Genomic DNA, 17,479 nt, shown 5'->3' on the forward strand with positions numbered 1-17,479 from the left:
AGAGTATTTTCATGACTAGAAAAAAAATGTTTATATATATTTGTAGTTCTTGCTGATTTTTTTGTTAACAAATTGTAACCTCTGTCTTTCTGCCAGATGTTCCAGGACGTCCTGTCAATCCAAGAGTAACAGACACAACCAAAACTACTGCTACACTGAACTGGGGGAAACCTCTGGATAATGGTGGGCTTGAAGTCATTGGATATGTAATTGAGCACAGAAAAGAGGGAACAGAAGAATGGATTAAGGATACCCCTTCGTCACCACTCAGAATCACAGAGTTTGTTGTCCCTGGCTTGGAAACTGGTGCCAAGTACCATTTCAGGATTAGTGCTGTAAATGCCAAAGGAGCTGGTGAACCTGGTGAAACCCAGGAATTGGTTCAAATTGTAGAACATGCTGCCGAGCCTGATTTAGAGTTGGATATTGAGCTGAGGAGAACCCTTGTTGTTAGAGCTGGTTGCTCCGTCCGTCTCTTTGTGCCAATCAAAGGTAGACCTGCTCCCAAAGTCACTTGGAGTAAAGAGGGTGGCCCTGTTCCACGTGCAGTCATTGATAGCACTGAATCTTTCACGATGCTACTTATTCCTGAGAGTTCAAGGGTTGATGCTGGCAAATATGAGATTACCCTTGAAAACTCTGCTGGAAAGAAAAGTGCTGACATTCATGTGAGAGTTTTGGATTCACCTGGACCTCCTCTTAACCTCAAACCAGTAAAGATAGACAAAGAAAGTATTACACTTCAGTGGGATATTCCTTTAATTGACGGAGGAGCCAAAATCACAAATTACATAATTGAGAAAAGAGAATCAACACGCAAGGCTTTTGCTACTGCAATTACAAAGTGCCCCACAACATCAGTCAGAATTGGTGACTTAGGGGAAGGCTGTGAGTACTACTTCAGAGTGTCTGCTGAGAATGAGTTTGGCATTGGAGAGGCAGTTGAAACTACTGATCCAATTCGTGCATCTCAAACACCTACGCCTCCAGAAAGCATTATTCCCACTGACATAACAAAGAACTCTGTGAGCCTGGCATGGACCAAACCCAAACATGATGGTGGAAGTAGAATTTCAGGATATGTTCTAGAAGCCAAGAAGAAGGGAACAGACCAGTGGGCGCATGTTACAACAGTGAAGACCATGGACTTCACAGTGAAGAACCTTAATGAAAATGAGGAATATATTTTCCATGTCATGGCTGTCAATCAATCTGGCAGAAGTGCTCCACGTGAGAGCAAGCCCATTATTGTCAAAGATTCTACATCACTTCCTGAGTTTGACTTACGTGGTGTATGTCAGAAGACTGTTATTGCCAAAGCAGGGGATGACATTAAGGTTGAAATTCCAGTTATGGGGCGTCCTAGACCAACAATTTCTTGGCAGAAAGATGGAGCAGCCCTAAAACTCACCCAAAGAATCAATGTAGAAACTACTGCAGCTACTGTTATTATCAGCATCAGTGAATGCACTAGAGCTGACAGTGGTGTTTACACCATGACAGCCAAGAACATTGTTGGATCTGTGACAGAGAACATAATCATCAAAGTGCATGATATACCTGGGCCACCAAAAGGACCAGTGAAGATTGTGGAAATATCACGCACCTATTGTATCTTTTCTTGGGATGCTCCTGAGAATGATGGAGGTATTCCAATTAATAACTATGTGGTTGAAATTAGAGACACCACTTCCCAAACATGGACTGAACTTTCATCTACTGTTATTCGCACAGTATTTAAAGCTATTCGACTAACCACTGGATCAGAGTACCAGTTTAGAATAAAAGCTAAAAATAGATATGGTGTTGGACCTCCCATCACCTCAGAGGCAGTGGTTGCTGCCTATCCATTCAAAGTACCTGGGCCACCAGCAACTCCCAGTGTAGTTGCGTTCACCAAAGACTCAATAACAATTGGCTGGAATGAACCTGTCTCTGATGGTGGAAATGAAGTTATTGGTTATCATGTTGAGAGGAAGGAAAGAAGTGGCATTATATGGCATAGGATCAGCAATAGTCTTGTGAAAGGCAACGTTTTTAAGTCAACAGGGCTTGAAGACGGAGTTGCCTATGAATTCCGTGTCATGGCTGAAAACATGGCTGGAATTGGTAAACCCAGTAAAGCTTCAGAGCCAATACTAGCCTTGGACCCTGTGGATCCACCAGGTCAGCCTGTGCCAATTTTTGTTAACAAGAACGCCATCACAGTTCAGTGGACAAAGCCTGCCTATGATGGCGGCTTTAAGATCACTGGTTATACAGTAGAAAAAAGAGAATTGCCTGCTGGTCGTTGGACCAGAGCTAACTTTACCAACATTATTGAAACGGCATTTACTGTCAGTGGACTCACTCAGGACATCTCATATGAGTTCCGTGTCATAGCCAGAAACTCAGCAGGAGCTGTGAGCATACCATCCGAACCATCTGACCCAATTACATGTAAAGATAACATAATTGAGCCACGTATTATGGTCGATGCCATCTTTAAGGACACAGTTCTTTTGAAAGCAGGAGAGTCTTTTAAGCTTGAAGCTGATATTGCTGGTCAGCCAATCCCATCTATGGCTTGGACAAAAGATGGAAAGGAAGTTGAGAACACAATGAAACTGGAGGTTAGGTTTACTGAACTGACAACTATTCTGACTAACAAGGACTCTGTTAGATCAGATGGAGGTGAATTTGTGTTGACTGCTACAAATGTTGGTGGATTTGCAAAACATGTCTTTAACGTAAAAGTGCTTGACAGACCTGGACCACCAATTGGCCCTCTGAAAGTGTCTGATGTAACTGCTGACAACTGTGTACTTACGTGGGCTCCACCAGCGGATGATGGTGGTGCCAAAATCGAAGGATATGTAGTTGAGAAACGCGAATCAAGTCGACTGGTTTGGACCAATGTAATTTCAGGTTTGCAAGTTACCCAGCACAAAGTAACTAAGCTACTCAAAGGAAATGAATATATATTCAGAGTAATGGCTGTGAACAAATATGGTTTTGGAGAATCTCTTGAATCAGAACCCACTATTGCAGACAACCCATATGTGAAACCTGACCCCCCAGAAAACCCTGAGGTGACAGCTATTACTAAAGATTCGATGGTTGTCATGTGGCAAGCACCTAAGAGTGATGGTGGAACTCCCATCACCAACTACAGTATTGAAAGGAAAGACAGAGCTGGCCTTCGATGGGTTAAATGCAATATAAGAAAAGTTAAAGACCTACAGTTCAAGGCAACTGGGCTTACTACAGGACATGAATATGAATTTAGAATATTTGCTGAGAATGCTGCTGGAGTGAGTGTACCAAGTGTGCCCAGTCTATTTTATAGAGCCACTGATGGGCTGTACAAGCCAGGAGCTCCATGTAACCCCAGAATCCTGGACACGACCAAATCCTCAATTACTGTTGCCTGGAACAAACCTGTATATAGTGGTGGCTCTGAAATCACTGGTTACATTGTTGAGAGATGCATCCCATGTGAAAAAGAAGAAGAGGAGGAATGGACCATTGTTACTCCTAAGGAAGGTCTTCTCGCAACTTCATTTACCCTCACTAATCTTAAAGAAAACCAGGAGTATAAGATTGGTATTTCCGCCATGAATAGCGAAGGAGTTGGAGAAGCAGCATTTATTCCTGAAAATCCAAAAGCTGAGGATAGACTCCTTCCTCCTGAGATGGACCTGGATGCTGAGCTCCGCAAAGTAGTCAGTCTACGAGCTTGCTGCACACTTAGACTGTTTGTTCCAATAAGAGGCAGACCAGCTCCTCAAGCTAAGTGGTCTAAAGGTGATGGTGAGGGTGAGCCTTTAGAGAGAGCAACCATTGACAGCACGTCATCATACACATCACTTGTAATTGAAAATGTAAACAGATTTGACAGTGGAAAATATAACCTCACAATTGAAAACAGCTCTGGTTCCAAAACTGTGACAGTTCAGGTAAGGGTTCTTGATACACCAAGTGCGCCACAAAATCTAAAAATTACCTCTGTCACAAACGAAGCTGTCACATTAACATGGGATCCACCAATGAACGACGGAGGAGTCAAAATTAAGAATTATATAGTTGAAAAGCGTGAGTCAACACGGAAAGCATATGCCACAGTTAAAGCCACTTGCCATAGTACTTCCTTTACAGTTGACCAACTTCTGGAAGGCTGCAATTATTATTTTAGAGTTTTAGCTGAAAATGAATACGGCATTGGCTTGCCCATCGAAATGCCTGAATCAGTTAAAGTGTCTGAGAAGCCACAGCCACCTGGTAAAATCACTCTTAAAGATGTCACTAAAAACAGTGTAACTCTATCATGGGAAAAACCAGAACATGATGGTGGCAGCAGAGTAGGCTGTTATGTTGTTGAGATTCAGCCTAAGGGTGTGGATAAGTGGACCCAGGCTATGATTGTGAAAGACACAGAAGCTACTATAAGTGGACTAAATGCAGGGGAAGAGTATATGTTCCGTGTAGCAGCAAAGAATGAGAAAGGAACTAGTGATCCTCGTCAAATTGGCGTCCCTGTGATAGTCAAAGATCTCATCATTGCTCCAGTTGCTAAAATGTTGTTCAATACATTTAGTGTGTTGGCAGGAGAAGACTTGACAGTGGAGGTTCCATATGTGGCACGACCCAAAGCAGCTGTTACCTGGGTAAAAGATGGTCAGCCTCTGAAAAGAACTACCAGGGTCAACTTTGGTGCATCAGACACAATGCTGGACCTCAACATTAAAGAGGCAGCTAAAGATGATGTTGGCCAATACACTATTACTCTTGGCAATACTGCTGGAGAAACAAAAGTAAATATTGGTATTGTTGTTCTAGACAAACCTGGCCAGCCCAGAGGGCCAGTTAAGGTAGAGGAAGTTACTTCTGATAGTATAACAATCTCCTGGAATCCACCTGAATATGATGGTGGATGCACTATTAAAAACTATGTCGTGGAGAAAAGGGACACATCCACAACAAACTGGATGGTTGTAACTCACAATCTAGCAAGAACAAAAATTAAGGCAGGCAGACTTAAGACTGGCTCTGAATATCAGTTTAGGATTGTGGCTGAAAACAGATATGGAAAAGGCCCAGCTCTTTCTTCAGAATGTATTGTTGCTCAGTACCCATACAAGCTCCCAGGACCACCGGGAACACCAAACATTGCAGCCTGTTCTAAGGACAGCATGGTTGTAGCCTGGAATGAGCCTGTGAATGATGGTGGAACTACTATCTTAGGCTATCATCTTGAACGTAAAGAGAGAAATAGCATCTTATGGGTCAAACTAAACAAGTCTCTCATTACTGACCAAACATTTAAAACGACAGGTCTAGAACCAGGAATGGAGTATGAATACAGAGTTTATGCAGAAAACATTGTAGGAATAGGCAAAGCAAGCAAAGTGTCTGAAGGGCATATTGCAAGAGATCCTTGTGATCCTCCTGGCACTCCAGAAGCAACAAAGATCACAAAAGACTCCATAACAATTGTTTGGACCAAGCCTGAATATGATGGTGGTGCAAAGGTAACTGGTTATATTGTTGAAAAGAAGGAACTTCCTGAGGGTCGTTGGTTGAAGGCCAATTTCACAAATGTGATTGAGACAGAATATGTTGCCACTGGACTTGTGCAAGATAACCAATATGAGTTTCGAGTTATTGCTAGAAATGCTGCTGGTGTTTTCAGTTTACCCTCATACAGCACTGGCCCTATAACCGCCAGGGATGAGATTGAACCACCACGCATCAGCATTGACCCTGAATATACACAGACTCTTGTGGTTAATTCTGGAGACAACTTCAAAATTGATGCTGATGTTCATGGCAAACCATTGCCCTCCATTCACTGGCTGAAGGGAGAACAGGAGCTTGGCAATACAATTCATAGAGAAATTAAGAACACACCCACTAAAGCTTACATATCTGTAAAGGAATCTAAACTTTCAGATGGAGGACAATACACACTGTTGCTGAAAAATCCTGGAGGAGAAAAGGCTACCCAAGTCAACGTTGTTGTCCTTGATAAACCTGGGGAACCACAAGGACCTCTTATTGTTACAGGCATCGCCAAAGATCATTGCTCTCTTGCTTGGAAACCACCACTTCAGGATGGTGGCAGCAAAATATCTCACTATATTGTTGAGAGAAGAGAGACAAGTCGGCTTGTCTGGACTGTTGTTGATCCAAAAGTAAAGAATGTTTGTCTCAAAGTAAATAAACTTCTTGAAGGAGATGAATATATCTTCAGAGTTCATGCAGTCAACCAGTTTGGAGTGGGCGCACCACTTGAGTCTGCTCCTGTTCTAATTAAAGATCCATTTGTCCTACCTGGAACACCAAAGAATGTAGACGTTTCCAATGTCAAAAAGGATTCGATGGTGCTCAGCTGGGAGGTTCCTTCTGAAGATGGTGGTAGTCCCATTACTGGATACATAATTGAGAAACATGACAAAGAAGGAGTGAGATGGACAAGATGCAATAGGCAAACAGTTACAGATCTGACCTTTAAAGTAACTGGCTTACTGGAAAGCCATATTTATGAATTTAGAGTTGCTGCTGAAAATGCTGTGGGTGTTGGTGAGCCAAGCACCTCAACTGTTTTCTACAAAGCTCTTGATCCCATATTCCGACCAGGCCCACCACAAAATCCCAAGGTCACTGACACAACAAAATCATCAGTACTTTTGTCATGGGGAAAGCCTGTATGTGATGGAGGCTGTGAGATTCAGGCGTATATTGTTGAGTGTTGCATTGCCACAGAACCAGTGGTGCAACCTGAAGCACCAGATGCATCAGCCTCTGCCACAGATGTACCTGCTGAGAATTGGATAATATGCACACCCCCGACAGGTGTGAAGACAACTAAATTTGAAGTTGGAAATCTGAAGGAAAACCAAACGTACAAGTTTAGAGTGTGTGCTATCAACAAGGTAGGAGTTGGTGAGCATGCTGATCTCTCTGGAGCTGTGGTTGTGCAGGACAGGACAGAAGAGCCAGACCTTGACATTGACCCAGAACTTAGAAAGATTGTGTCCATCAAAGCTGGTGCTTCCCTTAGATTGTTTATCCCCATTAAAGGAAGACCCATTCCTACCATTAAATGGGACAAAGATGAAGAGGCTCTCAAAGAAACTGCTCAGGTTGAAATAACCAGCAGTTATACATCCCTTGTAATTGATAAAATGAGCAGAAATGACAGTGGAAAATATACAGTTACTGCTCAGAACTCCAGTGGTACCAAGTCTGCATTTGTTGTCGTCCGTGTTCTAGATACACCCAGCGCCCCGGTTGCTCTTAAAGTGAAAGAAATTACAAATCAGTCAGTGACACTGGCGTGGGAGCCACCTCTTTTAGATGGTGGATCCAAGATTAAAAACTACATTATTGAAAAGAGAGAAAGCACACGTAAAACCTATGCTGCTGTTGTGACAAATTGTCATGCTCTTTCATGTAAGATTGAACCCCTTCAAGAAGGCTGTAGTTACTATTTCAGAGTCCTAGCTGAAAATACTTTTGGTGTTGGCTTGCCTGCAGCAACAGTAGACCCTCTTAAGGTTTCAGAAGTGCCTCAGTCTCCAAAAAGTTTGACTGTTACAGATCAGACAAAAACAAGCATCTCTCTGGCATGGGATAGGCCAGAATATGATGGTGGAAGCAGAGTTCAACAATATCTGCTTGAGGTACAGTTGAAGGGCCAGGACAAATGGTCTGGTGTAAATACATTTAAGACTATGGAGACTACAGTGTCCAATCTGAATCCAGGGCAGGAATATCTGTTTAGAGTTACTGCAATCAATGACAAAGGAAAGAGTGACCCAAAAGCCCTTGCTGGTCCAGTGATGACCAAGGATCTGGTATTTGAGCCGGATATCCGGCCTGCATTCAGCAGCTACAGTGTTCATGTTGGCAAAGACATGAATGTTGATATTCCCATCTTTGGTCGCCCTAAGCCAACAATTGCATGGACAAAGGATGGAGCCCCATTGAAGTTTACCACCAGAGTAAATATTCACAATACAACTACACATACAACTCTAAGCATTAAGGAGGCGACAAGTGACGATATTGGTATGTATACTATAACTGCCACTAACTCAGCAGGAAAGAAGGAAAGTGCAATCGAAATAATTGTTCTGGACAAACCTGGACCTCCATCTGGTCCAGTGAGGTTTGATGAAATCACAACACAGAGTGTCACAATTTCATGGAACCCACCAAAACATATTGGTGGGTGCCAAATCTCAAACTACATTGTACAAAAAAGAGATACTACCACAACAACATGGGAGAATGTGACCACCAACTGTGCTAGAACAACCATCAAGGTTACTAGACTAAAGACGGGAGCTGAGTACCAGTTTAGGATCATTGCCCAGAATCGCTATGGAAAAAGTCAAGGTCTAGATTCATCAGCTGTAGTGGCTCAATATCCTTACAGAGAGCCAGGCCCACCAGGAACTCCCTTTATTACTTCTCTCTCCAGAGACCACCAAATTGTTGAGTGGCATGAACCTATAATAGATGGAGGAAGTTCTGTTCTTGGATACCATCTTGAAAGAAAGGAGAGGAATAGTATTCTCTGGGTCAAGATCAATAAGACACTTATTCATGAGACTAGTTTCAAGAGTCATCCATTGGAGGAGGGTATAGAATATGAATACAGGGTCTATGCTGAAAATATTGTTGGCATTGGAAGAAGCAGTAAGATTTCAGAGGGTTGTGTTGCCCGGGACCCATGTGATCCCCCTGGCACACCAGAAGCTGTCCATGTGACCAAGGATACAATTGTCATTCAGTGGACTAAACCAGAATATGATGGAGGCAGTAATATTACTGGCTACATTATAGAAAAACGTGATCTGCCAGAAGGCAGGTGGGTAAGGGCAAACTTCACGAATGTGATTGAGACTCAGTTTACTGTTTCTGGTCTCACAGAAAATGCACAGTATGACTTTAGAGTCTTTGCTAAAAATTCAGTTGGAACAGTCAGCAAGCCATCATACAACAGTGGACCTATAACAGCAAGTGACAAGGTCGAGTCTCCTAAATACTCAATTGACCCTGCTTTTACCAAGACTGTTATCGTAAATGCTGGAGAGACATTCCGGTTGGATGCAGACGTCCGTGGCAAGCCACTGCCTTCGGTCCAGTGGTTCAAGGATGAAAAGCCAGTTGAGAATACAATCAGACTAGAGATCAAAAACACAGAAAGTCATGGAATGATCATTGTTAAGGACTGTGTTAGAGTTGATGGTGGAATTTACACACTTCTGCTGACAAATGAGGCTGGCAGTGAAACTGTTCCATTTAAGGTTTTGGTAATGGATAGACCTAGTACATGTGAAGGGCCTCTCCATGTCACTGGAGTAGCTGAGGATAGATGCACACTGGCATGGCGGGCACCACTACATGATGGAGGTAATCCTATTACCCATTACATCATTGAGAGGAGAGAGACAAGTCGCCTAGCTTGGACTGTTGTTTCTACTACCTGTAACACCACATGCTACAAAGTTACTAAATTACTGGAGGGCAATGAGTATATGTTCCGTGTAATGGCAGTTAACAGCCATGGAGTCAGTGAGGCACTGGAATCTGCTGCAGTTACTATGAAGAATCCTTTTGTTCCACCTGGTTCACCTCACATTGAAGACATATTCAACATTACCCATGATGGCATGACAATAACTTGGTCTGCCCCTGAGACTGATGGTGGCACCGAGATTATAGGTTATATAATTGAAAAGAAGGACAGGGCTGGAATCAAGTGGACCAGATGTAACAGACAAAAAATAATTGATTTGTCATATAGAGTTACAGGCCTAACCATAGGTCATGAGTATGAGTTCAGAGTATCTGCTGAGAATATTGTTGGTCCAGGAGAACCAAGCCTTCCTAGTTCATACTACAAAGCATCTGACCCCAAGTACAAACCTGGTGCCCCAGCATATGTCAATGTAATTGACTCTACAAAAACCTCCATCACAGTTTCTTGGGGAAAACCTCTGTCTGATGGTGGTAGTACCATCCAAGGATACATTGTTGAAGTATGCAAAGCTGAAGAGGAAGAATGGAAGATGGTTACACCCCCTACTGGTCTCCGTGTCAACAAATATGAAATTCCTAAACTTACTGAGGGCCAGGAATACAAAATTCAAGTGTGTGCTTTGAACAAAATGGGAGTTGGTGAACCAGTTGTTCTTTCTGGAACGGCAAAGCCAGAGGAAAGGATGGATCCACCACAAATTTATCTTGACTCCGAGCTGAGAAAAGGCATCACTGTAAAAGCTGGTGGATCTGTTAGAATCTATATTCCTTTCAAGGGCAGGCCAACACCTGAGATTAAATGGACAAAGGATGATGGAGACCTTTCTGAAAAAGCTGTGGTTGAGAAAGCTGTGAACTTCACACAGCTCTCTATTGACAGTTCTGACAGACATGACTCAGGAAAATACACCCTAAGCCTGACAAATAGTAGTGGCTCAGTCTCTGAGTTTGTTTCAGTAAAAGTCCTTGACACGCCTGGGGCTCCACAGAACCTTGTGGTTAAAGACATCAAAAAGGATTCTGTTACACTTGTATGGGATGCACCAGCAATTGATGGAGGTTCGAAAATCAAGAACTATGTCATTGATAAGCGAGAATCAACAAGGAAGGCTTATGCAAATGTGTCCACAAAATGCACCAAGACCACATTTAAAGTTGACAATTTAATTGAAGGAGCTATGTACTACTTCAGAGTCATGGCTGAGAATGATTATGGAATTGGTCTGTGTGTAGAGACAAAAACTGCTTCAAAAGCCTCTGAAGTGCCACTGCCTGTTGGAAAAGTGTTTCTTACAGATGTCACAAAAACCAGTGCTACACTGGCCTGGGAGAAACCTGAACATGATGGTGGCAGTAGGATTGGTGGTTACCTGATTGAGATGCAGCCTAAGGGCACAGATAAGTGGGGAGTTGCAGGAAACCCAAAGACTTGTGAAGGAACTGTTACAGGTCTGACAGCAGGCACAGAATACTTATTCCGGATCATTGCTTACAATGAGAAAGGAAAGAGTGAGCCAAAGGCACTTGCTGCACCAGTGATTGCAAATGACATGACCATAGAACCAAGCATCAAGATGCAATTTAATACCTACAATGTGTTAGCTGGAAAAGATCTTAAACTGGAATTCCCTGTACTTGGAAGGCCCAAACCTAAAATCAGCTGGGCAAAGGATGGTCAGGCTTTAAAGGTGACCTCTAGAGTTAATGTTTTTAACACTCCATTAACAACTGGAATTCAGATTACGGAGGCATGTAAGGAAGACTTTGGCAAATATTCTATTACTGCAACAAGCACTGTCAGCACCATCACAGAAGATGTGACTATTATTATCCTCGACAAGCCTGGCCCACCGAAAGGTCCAGTTAAAGTGGTGGAAGTAAGCAACACTTTTGTCCATCTATCTTGGGAGCCCCCAGCGTACACTGGTGGTTGTCAAGTTAAGAACTACATAGTAGAAAAGAGAGATACCACAACCACAACATGGCAGCCAGTTGTTACACAGCTGGCTAGAACAGCTTTTAAGGTGACAAAGCTGAAAACTGGAGCAGAATATCAGTTTAGAATTATAGCAGAAAACAGATATGGAAAGAGTGCATCTCTAGACTCCAAGACCATTGTAGTGCAGTATCCTTACAAACCACCTGGGCCTCCTGGTACACCATATGTTAAATATGCAACTAAGGAAATGATGATCATTGAATGGAATGAGCCAGTTACTGATGGTGGGAGTGCAGTGATTGGTTACCACCTTGAAAGTAAAGAGAGAAGCAGCATCCTCTGGAACAAACTAAACAAAACTCGAATTACAGATACTCAATTCAAGATCTGCAATCTTGAAGAAGGCATTGGTTATGAATTCAGAGTTTATGCTGAAAATATTGTTGGCATTGGACGATGCAGTAAAGTATCTGAGTCCTTTGTTGCTCGTGACCCATGTGATTCTCCTGGTGCTCCAGAAGCTGTATATATTACTAAAAGTCAAATTAAAATTCAGTGGACCAAACCTCAGTATGATGGTGGTAGTAAAATAAATGGATACATTGTAGAAAGAAAAGACCTCTCCTCCCCTGATGGTCGCTGGGTAAGATCCAACTTTACTAATATAATTGAGACAGAGTACACAGTGACTGGTCTGACAGAGAGTGAGCAGTATGAATTTAGAGTTATTGCAAGAAATGCTGCTGGAGTCTTCAGTGGGCCATCAGATAGCTCTGGACCTATCACTGCCACAGATGACATTGAAGCACCAAGGGCCTCAATGGACCCCAAATACAAGGATATAATTGTTGTTTGTGCTGGGGAGAGTTTGCTTTTCGATGCAGACATTTATGGAACTCCACAACCTGAGGTTGTGTGGCTTAAAGAGGGCAAAGAAATGGAGAAAGCCTTGCGCATTGAAGTTAAAACTACACACAAATGTGCAGCTATGACCATAAAGGATGTTACCAAACTAGATAGTGGCCACTATGACCTTGTTCTCAAAAACATTGGTGGTACAAAAACCTTCCCCATCACTGTTAAAGTCCTCGACAAACCAGGTCCACCAATTGGTCCCATTAAAGTGTCTGAAATCATGGCTGATAGGTGCATCCTTGCCTGGTCTGAACCAGCTCTGGATGGTGGAGCTAGCATCAGTCACTATGTTTTAGAGAAGAGAGAGACCAGCAGGTTGTCTTGGACTGTAGTTGCACCAGATGTAAAAATCCTGTACCATAAAGTAAAAAATTTGCTTTCAGGAAATGAGTACATTTTCAGAGTCAGGGCAATGAACAAATATGGGGCTGGTGATTGCCTTCAGAGTGAACCTATTATTGCACGCAATCCTTACAAGCCACCAAGTGCTCCTGGAACTCCTGAAGCAAGTCAAATCACAAGGGACTCCATGGTTCTGTCTTGGACAGCTCCAGAAAACACAGGTGGAGTTGACATCCAAGCTTACCATCTTGAAAAGCGTGACAAAGATAGTGTGAGGTGGACAAAATGCAACAGGCAAAAGTTGACAGAAACAAACTTCAAGGTCACAGGTCTTATGCCAGACCACTTTTATGAGTTCCGTGTTGCTGCTGAAAATGAGACTGGAATAGGAGACCTCAGTGAATTATCCCTTTTCTATAGAGCATGTGATGCTACAACACCACCTGGACCTCCACGCCACGCTAAGGTGACAGACTACACAAAGTCTTCTGTGTCCCTCTTGTGGGGTAAACCTGACTTTGATGGTGGAGCCTACATCAAGGGATACATTGTTGAAATGAGGGAGTATACACCACAACCAGAATTAACTGAAGAAGCAGAAGTAGCACCAGCAGTACAAGCACCAGTTGAAAAAGAATGGACCATGTGTACTCCACCAACAGGTATTCAGGTCACTAAACTCACTATCACAGACCTGAAGGATGGTGGAGAGTATCAGTTCCGTGTTTGTGCCATTAACTCAGAAGGAGTTGGGGAAGCAGCCAATTTCCATGGCACAGTATTGACTTCTGACAGAGCAGATCCACCAGAGATGGAGTTGGATGCAGACCTCAGAAAGGTGGTGTCTGTACGGGCTGGTGGAACTCTGCGCTTGTTTGTCCCTATTAGAGGGAGACCTGAACCTTCTGTGAAATGGGAGAAACTTGAGAGCACTTTAACAGAGCATGCTGCAATTGACACTACTACTTCATACACCATGCTTCTCATTGACAATGTTAACCGCTTTGACAGTGGGAAATATTCTTTAACACTGGAGAACAGCAGTGGTACAAAATCTGCAGTTATTTCAGTAAGAATTTTGGATACACCAAGTGCACCACAAAACTTCACTGTTAAGGAGCTCAAGAAAGATTCAGTAACTCTTGCCTGGGACACACCACTCAATGATGGTGGTGCAAAAATTACAAACTATATTGTAGAGAAAAGGGAATCTGTGAGAAAGGCCTATACTACTATCACAAGCAATTGTACTGCCAACTCATTTAAAATTGAAGACCTCCCTGAAGGTGGAATATTCTATTTTAGAGTATGTGCTGTCAATGCATATGGTCAGGGACATGCAGTTGAAACTAAAGAAACCAAAGTGTCTGAAGTGCCTCAACCACCAAACAAGGTAACTCTTGTGGATGTAACAAAAACCAGTGCATCACTGGCCTGGGAGAAGCCGGCTCATGATGGTGGCAGCAAAGTAATGTGCTACAATGTGGAATTCAAACCTAAGAGTGGTGACAAGTGGGGCACAGCATGTACAGTCAAAGTACCAGAAGCAACTGTTCCTAATCTGAATCCCAATGAAGCATATCTCTTCAGAGTTGTTGCAGTAAATGAGAAGGGAAAGAGTGAGCCAAAAGATCTTGGATTGCCAGTGGTGGCAAAAGATGTTGCAATAGAACCATCCATAAATTTACTGTTTACAACATATAGCGTCAAGGTTGGGGATGATCTAACTCTTGAAGTGCCTGTGAGAGGCAGACCAAAACCTGTTGTATCATGGAAAAAGGATAGCCTTCCTTTGAAACAAACATCATCAATAACAATCATAAATACAGCAACGTCATCTAAAATTATTATTAAAGGAGCTAACAGAGAACATGTTGGCAAGTATGAGATCACCTTGGCTAACACTGCTGGAACAGTAACAGCTAGTATTGGAGTTGTTGTCCTGGACAAACCCGGTCCACCTAAAGGAATTAAGGTGGATGCTGTGACTTCAGACAGCATTACACTGTCTTGGTCCCCACCAGAATATGATGGTGGCTGCTCCATCAGCAACTATATTGTGGAGAAGAGAGATACAAACACACAGGAGTGGCAAATAGTGGCAAGTAATGTTGCCAGAACATCTTTCAAAGCTGGCCGCCTTACACATGGAGCAGAGTACCAGTTCCGCATATATGCAGTTAACCGTTACGGAAAGAGTAGTTCCCTTGATTCTCCAGGAATTACTGCTCAATATAACTTCAAACAACCTGGACCTCCATCAACGCCTATTGTCAAACTGGCTACTAAGTCATATATGTTGGTGACCTGGAATGAGCCAGTCAGTGATGGTGGTAGTCCTGTTCTGGGCTATCATTTAGAAAGGAAGGAGCGTTCTAGCATTCTTTGGACAAAGATGAACAGAGGAATGATCAAAGACACAGAATACAAAGTCACTGGCGTTGAAGAGGGAATGCTCTATGAATATCGTGCCTATGCAGAAAATATTGCTGGCATTGGTAAATGCAGCAAGGCATGTGAACCTGTTGCAGCAAGAGATCCATGTGATCCTCCAGGCACACCTGTGGTTACTGCTATTACAAGAACATCTGTCTCATTATCTTGGGATAAACCAGAGTATGATGGCGGATCCAAGGTTTCTGGCTACATTATTGAGCGGAGAGACCTTCCTGAGGGTAGATGGACCAGGTGCAACTTCACCAATGTGCCGGAGACTTACTATGATGCTACAGGCCTTACAGAGAACAGCCAGTATGATTTCCGTGTCATTGCAAAGAATGCTGCTGGACAGTTCAGTATCTCATCATTCAATACAGGCCCAATTACTGTCAAGGATGATGTAGATCCACCACGCATCATGATGGATGTCAAGTTTAGAGAGACTGTGTTTGTGAAAGCAGGAGAAACACTGAAGATTAATGCTGACCTTGCTGGACGTCCTGCCCCTGTCATCTGCTGGACAAAGGATGGCAACGAGATTGAGCTGAGAGCCAGAATTCAGATTATTTCAACAGATACAAGCACCTGTGTTGTTATAAAGGACTGTGTCAAAAGAGATTCTGGACAGTATGTCCTAACTCTCCAGAATATTGGGGGAACAGTTACTATGCCAATTAATTGTGTGATAATCGATAAACCAGGGCCCCCGGCAGGCCCTCTCCAGATCACTGGTCTTACAGCTGAAGACTGCACTCTGTCATGGGGTCCTTCTCAGGAAACTGGTGGTGCTAAAATCACACATTATGTTGTTGAGAAGCGTGAGACCAGTCGTTTGGCATGGACATTGGTAAAGGGCGATGTCACAAAGACCTACTTTAAAGTGACAGGTCTGCTTAAGGGTAATGAATATATCTTTAGAGTTCTAGCTGTTAACAAGCATGGCATTGGGGAGGCTCTGGAGAGTGATGTTATAAAAATTACAGATCCATACACAATTCCAACTGCTCCCGCAGGTGTTGATGTCACTGACATAACTGGAGATTCAATGACCCTTACATGGTGTAAGCCAGCCAATGATGGAGGTAGTCCGATTGCTGGATATGTAATTGAACGTCGTGAGAAGACAGGCATGCGCTGGGTCCGTGTGAACAGAGATCTAGTTAAAGAGGTTACCATGGTGGTGACAAAACTTCGCAGGGGTTGTGAGTATGACTTCAGAGTCTATGCTGAAAATGCAGGTGGCCTGAGTCCTGCCAGTGAACCATCTGCAACATTCAGAGCACTAGATCCCCTGATTGTTCCTTGTCGTCCAACCAAGCCAAAAATGATAAATTCCACCAAAGACACTGTGTCTATCCTCTGGAGGCCACCAACAAATGATGGTGGTGCTCCCATCTTAGGATATAGTGTAGAATACAGAGAATTTATTCGCAAACCAGAGCCAGACATTGAGGATGAAGAGGAATATGAGGAGGAAGAAGTACCTGAGTCACCTGAAGAACTAGCCAGATGGGTTGAGGCAATACCTCTTACCAAAAGCTTGGAGTTCACAGTCACTGGATTAAAGACAGACGTAGAGTATGAATTCTGTGTAAAGGCAATAAATAAAGTGGGCAGCAGTGTGCGTAGCCCATACTCAGATCCAGGTGCAGCAGCAGACAGAACAGCAGAGCCATCATTTGATGTTGATATTGAGATGCGCAAGGTTCTCATTGTAAAACATGGTACGTCATTCACTCTTAGTGCACCATTCAAAGGAAAACCAGCACCAACAGTTCAATGGAGCAAAGAAGGTGTTGATCTAACAGTAAGAGGAACCATTGAAGCAACAGAATCCAGCACGTCGCTGACTATTGAGAAGTCAACTAGGAATGACTCTGGAGAGTACTGTGTCACAATTGAATCACCATTGGGTAAAGCAACTTTGCCCATGGTAGTGAAAGTGCTTGACTCTCCTGGACCTCCAATCAATGTCAAAGTTTCATCTGTGACTAGAGATTCTGCAACACTGATGTGGGAGGCTCCAGAAAATGATGGTGGAGATGCAGTAAAAGCCTACCATGTTGAGAAACGTGAGGCAAGTAAGAAGGCCTGGGTGTCTGTGACGAGCAATTGTCATTCTTTGACCTATAAAGTGGAAGACTTGCAGGAGGGTGCTGTCTATTACTTCAGAATTATAGCAGAAAATGAGAATGGAGTGGGTACACCTCAAGAGGCGAAGGGAGGAACAAAGATTACAGGTATACTAGGACTGAATAATCAATGATAGTTGTATAATTTTTTGATACAGATCCTAACATAGTTAAACACAAA

General features: G+C 43.1%; 1 protein-coding gene across 15 annotated transcripts in view; it reads left to right on the plus strand.

The window, feature by feature from the left end:
- Positions 1-17,479, plus strand: part of ttn.1 (titin, tandem duplicate 1) — a 155,829-nt gene that overhangs the window by 111,537 nt on the left and 26,813 nt on the right. For all 15 annotated transcript variants that reach the window (XM_028024207.1, XM_028024211.1, XM_028024213.1 and 12 more), the window contains one exon: positions 97-17,406. In XM_028024207.1, the coding sequence (XP_027880008.1) occupies positions 97-17,406 (17,310 nt within the window). The remainder of the gene's footprint in view (positions 1-96; positions 17,407-17,479) is intronic.

Source organism: Xiphophorus couchianus, chromosome 7, assembly GCF_001444195.1.
Source record: "Xiphophorus couchianus chromosome 7, X_couchianus-1.0, whole genome shotgun sequence".
NCBI classification, from domain to species: Eukaryota; Metazoa; Chordata; class Actinopteri; order Cyprinodontiformes; family Poeciliidae; genus Xiphophorus; species Xiphophorus couchianus.